At 44.4% G+C, this 22865-nt stretch overlaps 1 protein-coding gene across 1 annotated transcript in view; it reads right to left on the minus strand.

Annotated features, from left to right (window-relative positions):
- Positions 1-735: 735 nt before the first annotated feature.
- Positions 736-22865, minus strand: part of LOC130127125 (zinc finger protein 385C-like) — a 77357-nt gene continuing 55227 nt past the window's right edge. The window contains exons 6-12 of the mRNA XM_056296698.1: positions 15769-15929; positions 13336-13443; positions 8866-9073; positions 4632-5009; positions 3754-3956; positions 2125-2223; positions 736-1228 (exon numbers count right to left, since the gene is read on the minus strand). Coding sequence (XP_056152673.1) covers positions 998-1228; positions 2125-2223; positions 3754-3956; positions 4632-5009; positions 8866-9073; positions 13336-13443; positions 15769-15929 — 1388 coding nt within the window. The 3' untranslated portion in view covers positions 736-997. The remainder of the gene's footprint in view (positions 1229-2124; positions 2224-3753; positions 3957-4631; positions 5010-8865; positions 9074-13335; positions 13444-15768; positions 15930-22865) is intronic.

Genomic DNA, 22865 nt, shown 5'->3' on the forward strand with positions numbered 1-22865 from the left:
CCCAATGAACTAGTTGTGATGATCCACCCTTTCTATTACCCTGTAATGAATTCACTTGGCATCATATTTAGGTGTAGGTTGATTGTCACCTTGTTACACAGAGACAGAGAGAGAGAGAGAGAGAGAGAGAGAGAGAGAGAGAGAGAGAGAGAGAGAGAGAGAGAGAGAGAGAGAGAGAGAGAGAGAGAGAGAGAGAGAGAGAGAGAGAGAGAGAGAGAGAGAGAGAGAGAGAGACATATAAAAGTTGTATGTTCATATAATATGAGTTGAAAATGGTGGTTCAGGGCAGAAATGGCTTTAAGAGCATGTAGCTGCCAGATGCAATATCCTCAGCTAACTAAGGTTATGGTTATAGTATAAGGATGAGAGTTTCATACCAATGTAAAATGCTTGAAGGAAAAATAACACAAACTGGATTTCCTTAACAATTGTGTGACAAAAGCTAAACTATAATGGCTATCTGGTACTTGTTCTCCCAGAGTACAATTTGAAAGCTTTCAAAGTGACAGGATTTTGGCAACAGACACATATTAAGTAACATTAGCACAGATCTAGTGTTTTTGTCTAACAAAGTCTTATCAATAAAACAGAAAATTAAAAGAGGCTTGTCATTATGGCTTCCAGAGGGGTCCAGACCCCAGGGAACATGCACTTAATGGTCTCTGAAAAGGGAACAGCTAGGTGATGGACCTGTCCTTTAAGGATTCAAACACTATGGTGGGTCAGCACTGAGATTTCCATCCACAACAAGATTTTTTATTTTTTTCAATTTTTTTTTTTAGTTCTCACCTCATGACCTGAACCTGCCGATTTGGACATGCTAATATGCTGCTCTCACTGTTGCTGCATGGTGTCATTATGACACTTAAGTCACTCAGTAAGCTTGGCCAATTTAAAGTGCATGTCCAAATCGGCTAGGTTAGATGTAGCTTGACTAGACAAGACTGCAACCTCAGGATTTCCAGTGTGGCTAGGGTCATAGACAGAAGGCTAATAGTTAGTAGGGTGAGAAAATAACGTGTGTATGTGTGGCTTTCAGTGGTCCAGGTGCAGGCCTGAAGAGTGTGGGGCTGATTAGAGGGCCTTGGAGGATGGATGCTGGGCCGGGTGAAGGCCTCAAGGCTAGGGGTCCAGCAGCCATGGTGCACAGAGTGGCTGGGTTGAAGGGACTGGCTAGGAACCCTGCCGGCAGGGCCTTGGACAGCTGCTTCTGCAGGGCCAATTTGGTCTACAATGCAAATAAAAAACACAACACAAGACGCCTTCATAGAACGATGACTCTAGTACTATGACAGCATCTGCTGAGAGCGATCTACTTTGCTGTTCACTCCCAAACTCGGTGACTGACTGACACTATATATGCCAGCAAAAAAGACATTCCACCTCCAAACACGCCTTCCTTAAAACAGAGCAGCTCAGTTTGCATTAACATTATAAGATGAGGGTATGAAACTTTAAGAAGATTTATAATGACACCTTCTCAAACCTAGATAATAACCAATATTGTGCGAAATAATTATAAAAGTTATTTTTAAAATCAAAGGCTTTTAAAAATTAATCTGGGCTTTAATCACCAATGGCACGGTAACATGCCCACCTGCTTCTAAACATTTATACTCTGCTTTGTTCTGACAAATAAGGCCTTAAATGACTTTCATCTGCAGTAAATATGATCTGACAACTGAGAAGCATCTCTCTTCATTAGAGTGAATCCCTTAGAGGGACGCTTATCCAGACAGGCCTGTAATAGTGTGTGGGGGGAATTGAGGTGTCAGTCATGTGGCCATTGTGTGGAAGGCCAGGGTAAATTCTTGGCAACTCTCAGCTGGCTTTAATATATCCAAGAAGGGAATGGAAAGGGGAACTTGTTTTTCAGCAGCATGTAGTATGTGGCGCTAGTTGTAATGGTAAAAAGTCAAGCTTTTGACTGTCAATTAAATCCCTCATTACAGGATATGTCAGAACAGGGAAGTTAAATGATAAATGCTCTCCCCTGTTGTTACGACTCACACAGTGATAAAGCAGAGGCCACTATCAGTACAAAACAACATGTAAGCACTCAAGCATGCGTGTGTGTGTATGTGCACGTGTGCGTGCACGCGTGCATGTATGTGTGTTTCTCACCGCTAAGATAGTGCTGGGCTGGATTTTGGAGTAAGGGCTGAACTTTGGCTTGATAGGCCTCCCCGCCAAACGCTCTTTGTGCCTCCTGCTGTTCAAGTGCTGGAAGGGGCCAGAAACACATTGCGCAGCAAGGTTGAAGAAATTTGCCGTTATTGCTGAAAAATGTAAACTAAAAAAACATGCTGTAATGCTGCTTTGACCCCCGCATACATCACAAACAGGCATAGAGCCAATTTTTAGAATGAACCCTCTAATCTTAACCAAGCATTCAATTATTAACAGTTTAAGTGCCACAACTTACACTAGCCTGATCAGGACTTGGTGGGTGAGGTCTACTTACACAATGATTGGCAGTGGTGTCTCAGCTGCAACATAAACAAATCCCAATGTTGTTGTGGTCTATGACAACTAGTGCTGTGCTAGTGTAACAGTGTACGGCCATGGATAAGTAGACTCGCTAGCCCTTGGCTAATGGGTTGGACCCTTTAGTTGACTGGTTAGCCAAGTTGCCCGTGGTGCAGGGAACCTAGGTTCGATTCCCGCCTGCCCTCTGAATTCACGCTACACTAGCAATGGCAGCAACCAGTCACTGAATGGTGCGTTACAAGGTGGCTACCTAGCTAGGATACATGATAGGAGAGACACTTGTGTTTCTGCAATGTGACTGCAAAGTCATGGTTCAGAGTTAGCAAGATTGCCCCACGTAGTGTTTTTCTGTTGCTGCCCTTGGGGCTTGTCGTAGGCCAGTACAGTGTGTGTGTGCATCCATGCTGGCTGCTGTGCACAATGAAATAAAGTGTGCATTGGTTCTGTCCCTCACATCAGTTGTCAGTTTCCTTATTTTATTAACTGTATGTCAGCTTTCATCACGCTATATCATGACCTTGTGCTTGCAACGGTTTTTGCGTTCTAAAATGTTTTCACGTTTATCATCGACTTCCTTTACATAACCTTTGCAAAGCCTGTACAGTCTCACTGTACTGTGGTAAACACGTAGACCCTAATGTAGAAATCTCTCATTTGGATTAAATCACAGCTGAAGTTGTTGTTCCTTTTGCAATCAATACAGTATGTTCACACGGGACCTTATAGCGCACAGTAAGAAGCTGATTAATAGTACGTTGGCAGGGGCTTTCACAGCTTTGAAATACATTGTGCACACAGTGAACGTGATGTATCGGTCAAAGAAGATGAAGTAAATTCTAACATGGTCCATCAACAACTCCAATGCTCCCTCCACACTTTCGTTAGATTCCTAATTAAAAAAATTATCATTACGATTCAGCTCTGAAATTCTTGATATTAATATGGTAAATCAATGTAATGCATAATAGAAAACAAGAAATGCTTACTGTTACCAGTACACATATCCGAGAGTTAGGGTATAGCTTTCATGAATTAGAAATGATAGCAATATTGTAATGTAAAGATTTGGATGCAAAAAGTCAAATACGGTATTTTCTGGCTTTGAAACAAAGTTCTTCCTCGTCACAAATAATGACCGAGGTCATGAGACCAGCACAAGTGGACCAAGTCATGAGAATAACATAAAAGAATCATCAAATACAGCTGACCGCTAAGGCTTCGTGCCTATTAGTGTGGTGGGAGTTGAGGGATAATCCTGCCCACCTGTTTTAGCTGTGTCTCCGAGTTGACCGACAGCTGGCACAACTCACAGTGGAAGGGCTGGCTGGACAAACCCACCCCTGCTCTGCTCTTGCTGCCCATTCGCTGCTTATTGCGGCAGGCGAGCCGGGGCGGCGGCGTTACCTTGATCCTGCGTTGTGGCTGGCTGCAACTCTGGCCATCTAACATCTGCTTGTGCCTGGAGCCTGATTTTAAACATCAGAGGGGAGAAAAGAACCATCAGAGGCGCAGAGGTGGTAATGGTTATTATTTATGTATTCTAATAACTATGCCGAGTGGCTGAAACATGGACTTCAACCAGTAATGGTTCAGAAACAAAGAAAATGGCCCACTGAGACTGACTTTTCCCTTCGTGTTTACTGCAAGATGCTTTTCTTCCAATGTGGGTAGCGACACCTTCTAATACATCTGCATGATTCGCAACTTTCCTAAAATAAAATTGTCAGGTGTTATGTTTTATGTAGGATTCCAACTGAAACAATAGGGCTGTGCAAGCAGATTTGCATACTAATGTGGAGATGGGAGAACGGTGCTGGCTCTATATTAAAGTGCGGCAAACCTCGTTTCTCATGGCGACACGTAGCCTTTGCCTACCTATTATATAACATGAGTTACATTACATCAGGATTGTTTGTTTGAGGGAGGAAACAATTTAGCTCATCTTAGTGTAATTCGGGGTAGGAATTATCAGACTTGATGGGTAGGCTATAATTAAATCTTTAAAGAGACTGAAGTGCTAGGTTTCAATATATGATATAGATAATGCATGTAATAAGATAGGACTATTATGTCGTTATTACATGTCTTATGCACTAAGCGACTCACGTGAAATGTAGTATGGCAACTTTTACGTTACATACCACTGCAGTGTGCTTTCAGCTGGGAGCTGGAGTTGACTGTCACTTTGCACACAGGGCAGTGGAGATGCTGCTTGGTGTTGCTCTTTTTGGCCTCCTTAGCCCCCTGCACCTCCTTCCCCTCCTCCTCCCCTCCTGTTGAGTTCCCCTGAGGGTCAGACTGTGGCGCTGGACTGGGCTCTGGGCCGCAGCCTTCCTTTGGCGCACAGTCGGATGTTTGCTCGGAGAGATGTGAGTCAGGCAAGACCTGTGGGGATGGTTCAGGGGAGAGGAGCGAGGAGCTGTCAAATGGCGAGGGCTGTGAGGGCGGAGTGGCTGCCAACAAGCTCTTATGGTTGTGTTCTGCTTGTAGTGGTGCCGGTTGTGGAGAGGAGCTCTGGCCTGGGGACAGACAGTCAAACAGAAAATAATTACACTATAGTTCACTGCACTTGGGCACGGGAATATTGTTTTGATTTAAATGCAGTAGCTTTAAAGCTGCAGCCTCCATGAAAATAGCTGTTAGAAGCTGCTTACAATGGATGCTTTTTTTTGGACATTTACTAGGGCTTAATTTGTGCCGAATTCTGCAGGAACAGAATCCGGTACCTCAAAGATAGGGACTGACACCTATTTGATTGGATCCTGCACCTCTTTTGTCACTATCAAAATTGGTAAATTAATTTTGTGTAATATTTAATGTTATCTCTTCAGCCATTCTTTTATTTCCATTGAAGTTACTCGTAAATCGCTTGTTTGCCTATTTTGGATGCATTTTAAATCTGATTTTTTTTTTAAAATGATAGTGAGAAAGATGTCAGGTCAGCTAATTTTACTGCGATTTGAATTAGGATGCCCTCAGCAACATGAAGGAAACTGGTAAAATGTCAAAAAGATCAAATTTGTTTTTTTTTTTTTCAAACTAGTACCCCATTCAGATCCTCAGCAGGTCAAAGTTGTTTTGAGGGATAATAGTGGAGGAGCTCTAGAGACAGACAGACAGAACATGTCACTTAGTTCGATTACTTAGCCTGCTTGCTTTTCGTGGTTGTAAACTTTTGAACTTTTGGCCCTAATTAAATTTTCCCCCCATTGTAGCAATCCACAAACAGAAGGGAAACGACAGGGAAGTGAAGGGACAGTAGAGAGAGAGAGAGAGAGAGAGAGAGAAGAGAGAGAGAGAGAGAGAGAGAGAGAGAGAGAGAGAGAGAGAGAGAGAGAGAGAGAGAGAGAGAGAGAGAGAGTGAGGGGGGGGGCGAGAGAGAGAGAGCTGCAAACCGTAAACAGATGTTTCTACCCGCCGCCCCCTGCTAATTTTGAGCGATTATTGTGAGTGCTCTGATTAATAAATGTAAATAAATAATGCTTTGTGATGACAGTTTTGTTTGGTTTTGTTTCATTTTAACAGCTAGCACCTAGATGATGTCCAATGTGCTCAGGGCACTGTGGATTTTTTATGTGTTCCGTGACTTTTTCTCTCCCCCTGACCCGCCAGAACAGCACCCTCTCTTTGTTCCGGTGTTGTGGAATTTTCTGACTCCTCCGCAGAATCTGACTCCCCTTGGCATGAATGGGTTATGGTTAGGGGGTTAGGGTTGGGGTTAGGGTTAGCCTAACCTAACCTAGTCTCACATTAAGGGGAGTCAGATTCTGCAGGGGAGTCGGAAAATTCCGTAACACAGGGACTTCCTGATTTACACTAAGCACTGATATTAACATTTGGATTAATCACTCGGGGAAATGAACGAAAGAGGAGAATGACAATACACACATTCTTTGACACCAAGCTAAAAATAAACTGCACTGCCAGCAGAAAAGAGTTTCGATCTCCAAGTTGCATCTCTGGATTCAGCCCGAGACACCAGAGCACAATGACTTGTTACAACTGAGCTTCATATATCAGTCAGCCTCCAGTCGGTTCCAACTCTTGGTCAACGTCTAGAGTTATACTCCAATGTTTCAACTCTTCCCCATGACAGCTTTCACATGTTCCATTGATCAAACCAAGCTTTACCAGGCAGTACAAGTAGTATTGAGCTGCACGTTGTGCACAGCGTAGGACAAAAGAGAACTGTCTTGTTCATCATCACTGGGAATTGCCACAATCTTTCTCCCTCTTCCCCTATTCTCTTTTTCTCTGCACTTCCCTTTCTTCCACTATCCCTCTCGTTCGATCACCTTTCTTATCCTTGTTGTTTTTAATTCTCCCCCTTCTTTTCTTTGCTCCACTTCACCTTTTCCTTTTCGCCCGTATTTGCCTGTTTGTCAACCTCGACGCTTCAATCTCTCTCGCTCTCCCTGTCCCCTTTTTTTTGGTTTCTGCCCAGGCTCCTTCCGTCACCATCAATCAACCACCATGGCAACCCCTGGATGTAATGAGCCTTTCATTATGTGGTTAGAGGGAAATTGATAGTTGCTGGAGGAAAATGGGCGGGGAAAATCAATAATAAAAAATGGGAAAAGAGGGGCAAAGTGTAAAGACATTGAAAAGGAGGATGGGGATTTTTTAGACAAGAAGATTGAAAAGCTGTGTGACAAATGACTGGAAGGAAGGGGGAAGAGCCAAGACCCCACTCAAGCAACAGCTATTTTGCTGGCACATGGTGTCGAAGAAAGCGTCGGCCCTTACAACAGCTGTCACATTATGAATGTCAAAATGGCTCTTTATTCTGTATTTCATTTCAAGCCAAACACCAAAGAGGCAACTGCCTCACGTGCAAAGAAAGCAAAATATGGCGAGCTTTCTAACCATCATAAAAATGCATCTCTCTCAGTGCCATTTTCTCAGAAGCACCAATTTAAGAGTTACAGGAAGTCCTCAGGTTACGAACGAGTTGTTTTTGAGTCTGTTCTTATGTCGGATTTGTATGTAAGTCGAAACAGTTACGTACAGTTCACATGTAGCATCAATTAGTCAAATGTGTGTCTTAGAATATAGTATACATTTTACCCAAAACATCACCCATATAATAATGCAGTAATAATAATAATAATAATAATAAATGTAACTACAGCACAGTATTTATAATTGAGAGAGAGAATGTGTATAAAGGTATAAAAAACTTTAAAGAAACATTTCTTACGTTTCAAACTCCCCACCTGCCACTGTCCCGCGAGCGGGTCACGGCCCGTGGAGGCTGGCCATTTGATGCCAGAAATGAGAGCCCGCTCGGGGCTCGCCTCACTGGGTAAGTGAAAAGATGATAAGAGCATTTCACCTCTCTCTGAACGCTTTATTATTTCCACTTTCGTTTCAACCGTGATCGTTTTCCTTTTCTTCGATGCATCACCATCACTTGCATCAGATTTATGCTTTGAAGCCATGATTACGAGGGCAAACACATGAAAAATTTAAGTCAAAACACACGCACATGGGGGGGGCGGGTAGTGTAGCGGTCTTTTCCGTTGCCTATCGCCGGTTCAAATCCCCGTGTTACCTCCGGCTTGGTCTGACATCCGTACAGACACAATTGGCTGTGTCTGCTGGTGGGAAGCCGGATGCGGGTATGTGTCCTGGTCGCTGCCTCTGGTCGGTCGGGGCGCCTGTTCAGGGGGGAGGGGGAACTGGGGGGAAATAGCATGATCCTCCCACGCGCTACATCCCCCTGGTGAAACTCCTCACTCTCAGGTGAAAAGAAGCGGCTGGTGACTCCACATGCATCGGAGGAGGCATGTGGTAGTCTACAGCCCTCCCTGATCGGCAGAGGGGGTGGAGCAGCGACCTGGACGGCTTGGAGGAGTGGGGTAATTGGCTAAGTACAACTGAGGGAGAAAATGGGGGGGGACAGTGCCCATAATAAATTCAAGTTGTGACATTACGTGAGTATTATTTTTATATATTTATTTGTTTGTTGTTTGTCTGTTTATTATTTTTAGTTATTTTTTGTTGCTTGATTTGGAGTGTGTTGTCCCCGCTCATTCCGGTGCGTTACAATAGCTAAAAGGGGGACTTGTATTGATGCACTGATGGCTTTGAGTCACAGTACAAACCAAAGAAAGTAAAACCAATTGAGATTCTCGTTCTAATGGCATCCTTATTCAAGTTCCTGGAGGTCTTGCATCTTGCATGCCTTCTTTGCTTGATGGCAATAATTACCCACCTGACAGACCCAATGATAGCAGGTAGGTAATAGCTGGTAATCATCTAGCTGAGTGGCAGCTACCAAGCCTAAGTGCTTACGACTCCCCAATTACCATTAATTACTTGGAGGATGATGAGGGGGCTGACTTTTTTTTTTTTAAAAAGGAAGCCTTATACCTGTTACATCTGTCGGATGTGCGTCCGTCAGTGGCCTTCCTCCACCTCCTGTCCTCTTTGTCTCTCTTTCTCCTCCCTCTCTGTTGCTCCCTGAAGTAGAGGGACTCTGCCCAGTCCTCTGTCTGTTCCTATGACTGTTCCTCTGTGTGCCCAAGGCCTTTAGCTTGCGAGCATGCTTGTGACCCTTGTAGTGGGCCTCTGCCTGATTCTGGTTGTAGCGCACACAGACACATTCACACGTGCACGCACGCACGCACACACACGCACAGACACACACATACACACACACACAAAACCACACACATACAAGCATTACAGGCAGCGAAAAAAACTCAACATATAGTAAAAGAATCAATGAGATTAGTTAATCAGTAAAGGATGAAATGAAATCCATATTCAAATACGTACAACAGTTTTTCCATGTACGATAGAATCACCATTTCCATGGAATGATAGGTTGAAAAATGCCCCAATGGTGAGGAGAATGAAGCATTTTTCCTTCATGTATTCCATCAGGCAACAAAATACATCTTAATGGATTGATATTTTGGTTTAATTCAAGTTCAATTTCAGATTATCACACAGTTCCAGCATCACGATGCGTAAAATATTTAGTGTCTTTTTCATGCTTTCGTGACATTGAAGAAAATGATGCGATTGTGAACTTGACTGGGAGGAAGAGTCACATCATCATCTTGAAAATCATCATCATAGTTGTGGACCAATGAGCATTGTGTTGACTCATTGCATCCCACGGCCAGGCTCTCAGCTCACTGGTCCGGCTCGCCACTGATGCATTCTGACATAAAATGGCCCACGTCCGTTTGGCACAAAATGACCTCTGCGTTTTTCTCGCAGGGAGAAAACGCGTTTGCGGCAGTGCGACAACAGATGCATGCAGATTTGGACTCCCAAAATGGCTCTGGGTGCCTGTGGAAAAGCAAGGCGTGCTCTATGGCAGAAGATCTAGGAGCCACAACTACACGTGCACCAATGGTTGAATTAGAAAAAACAAAACAGACTTATCTGGTAGTTCACACACACACGCGCCGACATGTGCGCGCGCGCGCACACACACACACACACACACACATGTAGTGCTGCTTCACCAATAATTTTATTATTATTACTTATGATTCTCTCAGGTATGGCCTGCTGAATTAAAAGCAGTACTGTTGTGATTATAGTTACTCATTCAAAATGGGGGGGGGGGTGTTGACCCTTTGGTGATTAAATGGAGGATAAAATCTTAGAATGATAGCTAGATAGATAGATAGACTATTTTATTGATCAACAGATAACAGGTTTAATGACCTTCCCTTCACAAATGCATGTAAAAAAAAATTTTTTTAAAAAGCTTAAAACTACAATCCTGAAGATTTACATGGTAATAAATGTCCTTTTTTCTTTTCTTTTTTTTTGGCTTTTTTTTCTGCACTTTTTCCCCCCAATTACACTTGGCCAATTATCCTACTCTTCCGAGCCATCCCGGTCACTGCCCCGCTCCCTCTGCCAATCTGGGAAGGGCTGCAGACAAATGTCCTTTTTAATACTTTCTGCTGCTGGTGTTATTTAGAATGAGGGCTAATACAAAAAATATCCACACCCTGAAGGCTTTTTCAAGTTCCTCACTTTAATGTTCAACGTTGGGTAGGAAACATGTAAAAATGATAGGGTGCATAGTGCATTATGTCTTCAAAATGGCATCGAAAATGCAGAAGAAAGCTGGTGGAGAGGGACGTTTGAAGAGAAAGCAAATTTTTTACGGTTAGTAAGCAAATATGGCAGAAAAAGCTTGAAAAAGACTTTAACCAACAGATACTACAGCATCAATACCTAAAACCTGCATTTTCACCATGTTTTAGTGGTTTGGCGGTAGAGAAGCTGCGGCTGTAAATAGCACTGGGGGCTCACTTAATTCCCAGTGCATCTCGGGGCTGTGGGGGACTGAAACACCACGGCATTCCCACCACGTCCATATGTGCCAGTAAGTCAAGCAAAAAGGAAGATCTTCAGGATCGTAGCTTTAACTAATATTGAAACTGAGCAAACTATCGACTATTAGTGTGCACAACATTCAGAGTTTTTTAAAAACATTTATACAGTGGCTTTTCCGGAGTGCATCACCGATACCTTCCTGTATATGAAGGACACCAATGCACGTCCTACATCAAAAGACAGCGTTGGGTATTTGAATTCAGAACGGCGTTACAAGCGTTGGCATATATGCAGTACATATCTCCTTCTCATGGGACGGTCAGATAATTCGGAACTGCCCAAATTATCCATGCCAACTTCCAGGCATACAGCGCATACAGCTTCTGCTTATGCACCTTTAAACTCATCGACGTTTAGAGGTTATTGTTTAATCCTTTTATGTATACAGTGGATGGGGGGGGGGGTTGTCTCTCTTTCAACACTTTGCCAGAAGCCTGGTCTTGTGCACAGACAGAAAGGTCATAGCCATAGGTCAAAGTGTGTGCTGGGGACGAGAGGGCTGGGCAAAGGGCACAGGGCCCCCTCGGCTACGTTGAATGTCAGCGTACATTAGCCATTCAGCGTTACTTGTGACTGAGTCACAGGGAAGAATTCATCCCCATCTGCATACTACTGCATTATCTGGTATGCCAGCGTAGTATGCCACCATGTTTACTATGCACCAACATAGTAACTTTGAGAGACAGTGATATGTGGCAAAAGGTCCTGGGATGGCAGGAAAACAGAGGACAAAGAACCTCCAACAAACACACCTGAAGCTGACTGTCATGGTAGCTTGCCTGGCCACTGCTGACCTTGATGCAAGCGACTTCATGAATCCGTTACGTCGCTGATGCCCAAATTTCACATATACAACTGTGGACAGCGACCACTGTCCTCCACAGAAGGAGAACGCATTGAGTATGTAGCAGAAACTTTGGGATTGAATCTATCATGCTAGTGAGTTTAGCATCCTTGGACCTCTGTGCCAAGTCCAGTTCCACCAAGTCAATGGCGCCCTTGTTTGGGAGTGGTACCTGCCTGAAACCTGGCATCCACCTCCTGGGTCAACCAGCTCTCTCAGCTCAGCTGCAGGTAACACAGAGGGGAGAGGGAGAGAGCTCTTTAGCTAGCAAACAGACTCCTGATAACATTTTCGGAAGTCCAAGATTTAGCAATTAAGGGTGAGAGAGAGAGAGAGAGAGAGAGAGCGAGACAGAGAGAGAGAGAGAGAGGCAAAGACAGGGAGGGGGTGTTTGGGGCAATATAATGGGGCTTGTGCCCGTGTCCACCTCAAGTTTCACAGATCACACACAAAAAAAATAAAAAGACTAATTGTCATTCCGCCAGGTTCTTCCTCACAATATAAATGCAAATATTTATGAAGTAACTGAATGGGAATGGGAGATTAACTCCCTAGGAATGAGAGCCAAATGAATATGACCTGGGAGGTGTGATAAGGAGGGAAAACTTAATAGGACGAGCTGAAAGGTTTCGGCTCACAATGCAGTGGTCATGTAGGAAACTATAAGCAGCAGGAAGCCGCTGATCGGACAGATAGGAATAATAGTGGGTGCTATGCAAGGAATAACCTCCAGCTGTTTTACACCAACGCTATTAAAATATGGCGTGTGACTTGATAAAATGTGAATATGTGAATTCGAAGATAATGACAGGTGGCCCTACTGACAATCTTTATGTAACACGCAGTCATTGTGCCAGCAAGGATACATGGACTGGTTTTATTTTGATGCTGCAAGGGTTTTAGCTTTTTTAGACTTTACTGGATTTTGGTTCTGGTTGAGAAAAGGTTTCATCAGGACACGGGGCTCCACCTCAGAGTTTACAAGGGAACGCAGAACACAACCACCAGGACTGTTGTTGTGAGTTTGTGTTTGTTTGGCTTTGCTGTATCTAAATCTTATATAGGGAGCCGTGTCACTTGCCTGCTGAGCTTGACACAGAGACAGGGAAACTGACAGAGTGAGGAAACACAGAGAGAGAGAGAGAGAGAGAGAGGAGAGAGAGAGACAGCGAGCGAGAGAGAGAGGGAGGGAGGGAGAGCAAGGGAGAGCGAAAGAGAGAGAGAGAAGAGAGAGGAGAGAGAGAAATTCCGATTACTGATAAATGTATCACCTGTTGGAAAAATTAATCCCATATTCACAACGAAAGTAATGCCAAAAAACAAAAAAACAACAAAAACAAAAAAACAAAAAAATAAAACAAAAGCTCAAAAAGACATCTCACAGGAACACACAGACACAGTATGAAGTCCTGGTGATCTGGGACGTCATGTACATAAATATGTATGTATGATATTACAGATAACAGATAAACCTGCGCATCATAATGCAGTGGATAAAGAAATAGAAGTGTAGATTCACACACACGCACACACACACACACACACACACACAGAGGAAGGAGGCATCCCAGCTGGTGTGAGAGTAATGTGTGAGCAGGCAGACCAGTTTGACTGACTGACTGACTTACAGTGGAGTTGAAGCGCAGGTGACAGATGTTACAGGAGATGATGGGTTTCTTCTTGGGTGGAGCCATACCAAAGGTGTGGTTGATCACAGCCTTCTGTACTGGGTCCATCTAGTAGGTAGGGCACACACACACACACACACACACACACACACGCACACACTCAAAGTACTTATTCCAGTGTTACTACCATGAGTACAGTGGTCTTTGCTTCCTGTTTTCTTATCTAGTCACCTTCATGGGTTTCTTGGTATTTGAGCAATATAAAGCTATCGGCGCTCATTGGTTTTAATGAGGGGATGCTTCCAGTGCTGACAGGTCATTCTGACTGAAATGGTCAAAAGGATGCCTGTTCGGTCATAATATTTAAGCTCATTGAAAAAAATTTTTTTTGGGGAGGGGGGATTTCCCCCCCTTTTTTCTCCCCAATTGTACGTGTCCAATTACCCCACTCTTCCGAGCCATCCTAGTTGATACATGTGGAGTCGCCAGCCGCTTCTTCTTTTCACCTAACAGTGAGGAGTTTCACCAGGGGGACAGAGCATATGGGAGGATCACGCTATTCCCCCCAGTCCCCCCCCAAAACAGGTGCCCTGACCAACCAGAGGAGGCGCTAGTGCAGCAACTAGGACACATACGCACATCCAGCTTCCCATCCACAGACACGGCCAATTGTGTCTGTAGGGACGCCCGACCAAGCCGGAGGTAACACAGGGATTCGAACTGCCGATCCCCGTGTTGGTAGGCAATGGAATAGACTGCTATGCTACCCGGACACCCTACTGAAACAATTCTGTGTCCTAATAAGACTTATTTTGACCGTGGGGAAACACAACTGGTTGCATATGCCATGGCAGTAATTTGCAGACAGCTTTTGACTGAGAAGTCTTACTGGACATTTGATCCCCTGTAAAGCATGAAGCCCTTTGTCCAGAAAGTCTTATTGGGCTTCTCGCTTTAGGTCAGAGTGGACACTGAATCAATTTTTGGGTCAAACGTCTATCATACATCATGCCTTGAAATGCATAATATCGAATTTATACAGCCACACTTATAACCTCATTAACTTGATATGACTCTAGTGTTCATTACACTGGTTGTGTTATGTTTTATGACCTCTTGGCCTATTTCTGTCACATATTACTTTATACCGTTTTTTCTCTGTCTGTGATTTATTATCTACTGCTACAATACTTCAATTTTCAAATGGGAATCATTAAAGTTTCATCAAATCTACTCTACTTGTAAATGATTATTGTGAAGGGTCCATTAATCATCGCCAAAGCAGAAGAAATGATCATATTTGTGACTTCCTATAAAATGGCTTAGACTGCAGCACATTGATCCAAAAAGATTTTAAAAAAATGGCTGAAGATATTAAAACGGTTGGTAAAATTATAGCTGTTAAATGAATCTTACTCGCTGAAGTTTGCTTGCTTTGTCAAATAAGGTCACCTCATATTGTGATGAGTGGGTTAATAAATCAATGTTGCTTCATCATTCTCCATGAATGATGGTATCACACATCATATAATCTCCTTTATTACCTCTGTTGGAGCTTATGAGATTGTTAATGTCCTTTAAATTGTCTTTTGAGGGCAGAAATCTGGAAGGAAAGCAACTTCTCTTCAGATTTAGCGTTCTCAAGTCTTATCGAGGTTTAGCAGTAAATCTAAACTATGATGGAGTAAAGCACAACGCCAGCTAGATCAGATGCCTGAGTGACTCTATGTCTGCAAGAAAGAGTTCATATTTTTTCTACAGCTGCATAATTATGTGTCTGTTGCATACCCAAAAGATATATATATATATATCAACACGGATACAGGAAAAAAGATTTAATACATTGTAGTACAGGCCTGTTTCGTCCGTCTCGCACTCAGCTGCTAATGAGAGCACTCACTCTCATTAGCAGCTGATGAGTGCGGGACGGACGAAACAGGCCTGTACTGCAATGTATTAAATCTTTTTTCCTGTATCCGTGTTGATATTCCGCTCCTCGTTAGTTGAGCACTCACAACACCATTCACGGTTTCGGAAAAAAAACGCTATATATATATATATTATTTATATATATATATATTATGGCAACCGTGCATCATGACATTAAGCCTGGTTCGAAATTAAACTATGCTTGACGTGCTTCAGTCATGTCAGGCTGAGTTTCTCATGTTGATGCTTAAATTTGGGTTGAGCTAAAGATTAAAATGCTGCTGAAAAGTGCTGCCACTAGGATTTTAGCACGTGGATAAGTTTCGGCTCTATTTTACTTTGAGCTTACAAAAAGCTGTTCCCCCTTCTGGGCTTGGGGTTGGCTTTGGAGAGGTTTTTTTTTTTCTGGTCACACTAGAGTCACATTTCTAAGCCCAGGTCAGGAACTCTACAGCGGATAGGAAATGTGTCTAAGTGTGTTGGAGAGCCAGTGTGCCATCTCACCGTGTTGAAATTGGGGAAGAGGTTGAAGGGTGAGGAGCCATTGATTCTAAGGGGCAAGAAATGTTTGAGCTCCAGTTGGGGGTGGGTCTGCGGTTGGAGAGGTCGTCCCGGGAGAGGCAGGGAGGCCAGCAGTGGGTGGGCCTGGACCCTGGACTGCGTACCTGGAACAAAACAGCTAGTTAGACATCAGCAAAAAGATCAATCTGCAACTGATTTTACATCACCAACACAAAAAGGCTTATCCCAAAGCCTTTCCTTTGATAAGCACATTCACCACCTTGCTGTGGTGGAGAAGCTTGCGTGTACCAATGATCTCAAGAGCTATGTCGTCCGGAGTTTGGCTCCTGGTAGGGTCACCCAAGGCGGATAGGTCAAGGGGGAGGTTCCAGATGAAGCACAATCCAACAGAGACCTCAACGGCGGAAAATGTCTCCAGGTCACAACAGCAGTGAAGGCGAATGAAGGCTGCAACAGAGGGTGGTCCCCAATCGTCTTGGTTCTCCATGCCATTGGACTCTGGCCACCCCCTGACAAGGACCATGTGGTGGCTGCAGGCACATCAGCCACTCCACCTAAAAAGCTGTCATGCACAGGCTTCCTCCCATTATGTGGCTCCAGGATCGGCCTCTATGCCCACTTGAAGACCCAGAAGGAGGACGGTCGTACTCGTTCCCGAGTGGCTGCCATTGATGATGATGATGATAAGCACATTAAAGAAATCACCAAGACTGCCTTTTTTTCCACTTATGTAACATAGCTAAAATTCGGTCTTTTCTCTCCATGGCTGATGTAGACTCTGATACATGCATTTGTGTCATCCAGACTTGATTACTGTAATGTTCTGTTTTCAGGTCTGCCACATTCTAGTACTAAAAGTCTTCAGATGGTTCAGAATGCTACTGCTAGAATCCTAACTAAATCTAAATTTGACCATATTACACCAATTCTTGCCTCCCTTCACTGGCTTCCTATCCACGTTAGATCAGAATACAAGGTGCTTCTGCTGACTTATAAAATCCTAAATGGGCTTGCCCCATCTTACCTGTCTGATCTCCTTAAACCTTACATGCCATCTCGAGCTCTTCGCTCTCAAAATACAGGGCTCCTGTGTGTACCCAAAGTTAAAAAGAAGTCAGCTGGTGGCAGGGCCTTTTCCTATCGGGCTCCGTTCTTGTGGACTAACCTGCCTGCTGCCATCAGACAATCAGAGTCTGTTGAGTCCTTTAAATCCAAACTTAAAACTCGTCTTTTTGCATTTGCTTACAATTAGTTGCCTTTAAATTGAGTACTTCATGACCTGTACTGCATGGCGGGTCGGTTTCTGTCTCAATGAATTTACCAACCACTGTTCTGCCGATGAGATTATAGAGTATAGATTATTCATTATTACAAAGGGTTCTCTTCTCTCACATGTCTTTTCTCTCTCCCTGAATGATGTCTTCTACTTTCTCTTCTTCTGTGTATGTGAATGGTGTGATGCGAGTCTCCCCTGTGTGCACGTGTAATCTGTCCTCCTGCCAGGTCTACATGGTGATGGTGGTCACGTGGCTCAGGTCTTGGGGCTGTTCCGGTGGCATCTCGATACTGTTTGGCATCCTCCTCATCACATTCTTCCTATATCTTACAGCTCCATTATAATCCTGTTATCCTCCTTCAATGTTGCATTGTGTAAACTGTGTAAACACAACATCCATTGCACATCTGTCCATCTTGGGAGAGAGATCCCTCCTCTGTTGCTCACCCTGAGGTTTCTTCCTATTTTTTCTCCCTTTTGAAGGGTTTATTTTTAAGGATTTGTCCCTTATCTGATGCGAGGGTCTAAGGAGAGGATGTTGTGTTGCTGTAAAGCCCTCTGAGGCAAATTTGTAATTTATGATACACACACACTAATATATTAGATAAAATATCAACCACTGATAGACACATTTGATTTATTGTCCTATCAACTATCAGGGGACGAGGTAGGTAAGTATAAGCCTTATATAAGTATAACTAATGGCTTTCCTTAGCGTTAGCGGTATACTCCGCCTGCTGAGCTACACAATAGTCTTTTGTTGGGCATCGGCAGGATGGATTGAGGTGTGCAAAAATTTTGCACCGTACTTCAAAGGGAAACGACTACCACGTCACACGTTAGTACACAGTCTGGTGCATAGACAGAATGCACAGCGTATCAGGACCCATCCCCTCAGTGAGGCATTCACAAAGCACTTGATGTGGCAGTAACACAGGATAACGCCGCCAGCCCGTGTGTCTTCTCTAACTTCAGTTGTCTGAGGCTAACCCTGACAGTCGTCTCTGACCTTTCAAATGCAGCGCTAACACGTTCCGAGATTTTGTCTTTCTGTTCGTCTACAAGTGCTGAAAATGTGGTCCATCAGCAGAGGGAGAGGGCAGAGGGAACGGAGCACTTGTTGAGAGAGACAGAGAGAGAGAGAGAGAGAGAGAGAGAGAGAGAGAGAGAGAGAGAGAGAGAGAGAGTGGGAGGGAGGGAGGGAGAGACAGACAGACAGATAGACAGACAGACAGACAGAGACAGCAGACAGACAGATGGACGGATGACAAATGAACAGAGACAGAGATAGAGAGAGAGAGAGAGAGAGAGAGAGAGAGAGAGAGAGAGAGAGAGAGAGAGAGAGAGAGAGAGAGAGAGAGAGTGGGAGGGAGGGAGGGAGGGAGAGACAGACAGACAGATAGACAGACAGACAGAAAGAGACAGCAGACAGAGAGATGGACGGATGACAAATGAACAGAGACAGAGAGAGAGAGAGAGAGAGAGAGAGAGAGAGAGAGAGAGAGAGAGAGAGAGAGAGAGAGAGAGAGAGAGAGACAGAGAGAGAGAGGGAGGGAGGGAGGGAGGGAGAGAGAGAGACAGAGACAGACAGACAGAGACAGACAGACAGATGGACGGATGACAGATGGACAGATAGATAGATAGATAGAGAGAGAGAGAGAGAGAGAGAGAGAGAGGGTTGAGTGAGTGGCACATTGTATGGGAAAGAAATGGGAAAGTCAGACTGGGTTAATCGGAGGTCGCTGAAAAGAAAGCCCTACTTTATCCATCTAATCTCTCCTCTATTACTCAACTATTTATACTCTACCATTTCCGTGGAACGGTCTCTTCTTCAGCGTTCAGTTTCTCCATCACTGATTCTCTGTCTCCCTCTGCGCATTGCTTTTTTTTTTTCTTCCCTGCAACACTCTCCCGGCAGCGTGAAGTCAGTTTTGCAGGATAAATTTTGCATGACCCCTACAGCAAATTAGGAAAGCATCTTGTTTTGAAATCTCCCTCCAGACACGCTCTCATCTCATCACATTTAATTTGGGCTGGCAGGAATGCTTTCAGTTGGCGCGAGCTTCGTAAAACCCTATGCAGCGTTGACCTTCGTGAAGACATTAAAATGAACGTTAAAATGTGCCGTACGGTATATAAGTGAAGCGACTGCAGCACTTGTTATTCTCAATCCAGCCCACGAATTGTTTAGTCATTTCATTTTCACTTACATTCACTACATGGCCATGTGAATTTGATGAATTTGTGGGAATAGCAGGGCTGCCTTTCCTTTCCAAAGACCAGCTAGAATACGTCATGTCTGTATTCCTGAACCTCCCAAGGGGAAACCCAAGCCAGTCCTGTGATTGCGAAATCAAAATGGTCACCGGGTGTAATGAGCCGATATAAGTGAGAAGGAAAATGAGCAACCCGTGGGGCTGAATCCACTACCGGCGGCATTGTGGGCTGGTGTCTGGTGCTATTTCATAGTCTTGAGTAGTAAAGCGATGGTAAAACATGTCAGTTACATGAGCGTTGTCCGTTTTCATTTACGAGATTGGAACGGTCCATGTAGTAATGTTGTGTTAGCACTTAGATGTTATTACATTGCTCACACAGAGCACCTCACCGTGCTTCATGTTTGACAGTATGTCCTATGAAGATCACCTTTTTTTTTCTTTCTCCCTTTTCTCCCCAATTGTATCTGGCCAATTCCCCCACTCTTCCGAGTCGTCCCGGTCACTGCTCCACCCGCTCTGCCGATCCGGGGAGGGCTGCAGACTACCACATGCCTCCTCCGTACATGTGGAGTCGCCAGCCGCTTCTTTTCACCCGACAGTGAGGAGTTTCACCAGGGGGACGTAGCACGTGGGAAGATCACGCTATTCCCCCCAGTTCCCCCTCCCCCCTGAACAGATGCCCCAACTGACCAGAGGGGGCGCTAGTGCAGTGACCAGGACACATACTCACATCTGGCCTCCCACCCGCAGACACGGCCAATTGCCAATTGTGTCTGTAGGGATGCCTGACCAAGCTGGAGGTAACACGGGGATTCAAACCGGCGATCCCCTTGTTAGTAGACAATGGAATAGACTGCCACGCCACCCGGATGCTCGAAAATCATGAGTTTTATTGCAGCAGTATTGTCACTAACACAAATCCGTGTGGCGTACTGCTGCTAGAATTTAACAGAATTACTTTCTGCCCTTCTATTTGGCTCATTCATTGTGGTGCAGCTTGCATTGCGGTTGCATTCACTGGAGTATCGGTTCTCCTGCTAAACACAATCTTGCCCATCAAGGTAGCTTTCTCATTCTCAACCATAATACACTCATACCAGTGCCACACAACCACATTGGTGTGTATTTAGTGTCACCTGCTGGTTGTGATGAATTCCAAATATTTAGAGTTCGAGTAATATTCATGCTAGTAAAGCAAAGTGAATTGAACTGGCTGGACTTCAGTTGAGTTGAACTGCACTGAATTGACCTGGAATGAACTGGGTGGGGAACAATGATGGGACAGGGAGACAGCTAGATTGAGAGAGAGAAATGGGGAGATGGAGAAAGGGAAAGGTAAACAGTGGAGAGAGGGGGGAATGAGAGTGAATCAGAAACAGAGGAGAGGTAATTTTTCTTCCCCCCCCTCTTCATTTCCTGGGCTGATGTGTTTAATCTGCCTGTCAGAATGACTTTAGGGGACATTGACTCCCTCTTCCACACTAATCTGAAATTGATCTCATTAATCTCTTGCACACTTACCCACAAAACACAGCGGGGCGAGACGTTTAATTTACCGCATCTTGCCCAGAACAAACTGCAACTGCCACCATCTATGAGGATTTGTACACCATCAAGCCACACAAAGGATAATCTTTTGACAGGACTGTCCCGTTCAAATTAGCTTACACTGTTGACACCCGGGAAATGTTTGTGAATGTCAAAAACTCCATCCTGGATCTTTGACAAGATGGACCGTGGCTCCATTTGTCATTTCAACCATGATGCATTAGCCGTATAGCTACACGGGCACCAATTTGGATTTTCCTCTGCCTTATTGTTGCTGCAAATGTAACACTGCGCTTTTAATTGAGATGGTGTCCCATTTTCTGCACAGTATTCATTTTCCGTCCGAAGTGAAGGAACATGCTTTCTTATTCTGCAAGCATTATGGGAGTGTAGGTCACGGCAGCCAACCTTCTCAAAGCGAGCAGGGAAGCAAGATTATGTATGAGCTCAAGAAATTACAGTGCCTTGAAAAAAAAAGAAAGAAAGTGGGGGGGGAGAGGTTTAATCTCTATTATTTCCAGGATTAGTTTTAGGGTGACTCAACATCACAGCAATTGCAGAGGGAGAGAAATGGCTTCTTTTGATGGAGGAGAGAAAAGGGGATGAGAATGCTTTCATAGCAGGGAATCAGAGCGATGGAGGCAGGGCTGGTTCTGCTTTTTTCATGACCAATGATTTCCCCGGGATCATCCCTGCCATTCAGCCCCCTCTCCAAACCAGCACAGCCATGCCTAAGCACATGCTCACCTCCTATATTTACCAACGTCTCCTGATAACCTTGCATGTGTTGTTGACATTTCTGCAGCATCAACTGAACTGAATATAAATTCAAAGTATTTAAATCTACAGTCCAAAAGACTTGATTCGTTTTACTTGATAAGATCAATGGCGAGACAAGTTACCAGGTTGGTATTTAGCTTGAAATGCAACAGTCAGGGTGTCTGGGTGGCGTGGTGGCCTATTCCGTTGCGTACCAACACGGGGATCACCGGTTTGAATCCCCGTGTTACCTCTGGCTTGGTCGGGTGTCCCTATAGACACAATTGGCCGTGTCTGTGGGTGGGAAGCCAGATGTGGGTATGTGTCCTGGTCGCTGTACTAGCGTCTCCTCTGGTTGGTTCAGGGTGCCGGTTCGGGGTGGAGGGGGAACTGGGGGGAATAGCATGATCCTCCCACACACTACGTCCCCCTGGTGAAACTCCTCACTGTCAGGTGAAAAGAAGCAGCTGGCGACTCCACATGCATCGGAGGAGACATGTGCTAGTCTGCAGCCCTCCTCGGATCGGCAGAGGGGGCGGAGCAGCAACCTGGATGGCTCGGAAGAGTGGGGTAATTGGCCAGATACAATTGGGGGAGAAAAGGGGGGGGATGCAACAGTCACTCTTGTGTCAAAACCTTCCCCAAACGAAAGCACACGTTTGATTTTAAGCTTTAGCAGTTTGTTGTAATACTTGTTGGTGAGGGTCTTCCACAAGCTTTGGCCTGCCATATCTGCTTGTCAGTCACAACAACTTGACTTTTTCAAACTCACCGCCCGCTTATTTCTGCCCGTTTGGCTGAAGTGTGCGTTTGTGTGTTTGCAGCGGCAGCACCTGCTTATATAATGCTTGGTAAAGATTAGCTATACCCTATAGCACCTGTTTTGTTTTTATATTTTCAAATATTTGCATTTTCCAAATTGAAGATATTTGCTCTGTCGAAACAAGGTCGTGTTGGTCTTTGCTGTACTGCAGACATAGGAGTGGAGAAACAAACCAAAGAGAGGGAGGGCATCTTGCCTCAGAGCTTAACACGCTCAAATAAGAGGAGCATTAGCCCGAGAGATATTCTGCAAGTGTTAGGGAGAGCCATGTTTGTCTTTCATTTATTTCCCAGCAGCCTCACTTTATTCACCAAGCTTCAAAATAAGATAGCATTAGACCTGTGGCACATTTATACACAGTCTCTATCAATTCACAGCAGCTTACCATAAAGATGCAAATACAGTAAAAACAAATCCATGTGTACTTAAGAACGGGTCTATGGGTAACCAATTA

Source organism: Lampris incognitus, chromosome 17 (genome assembly GCF_029633865.1).
Source record: "Lampris incognitus isolate fLamInc1 chromosome 17, fLamInc1.hap2, whole genome shotgun sequence".
NCBI classification, from domain to species: Eukaryota; Metazoa; Chordata; class Actinopteri; order Lampriformes; family Lampridae; genus Lampris; species Lampris incognitus.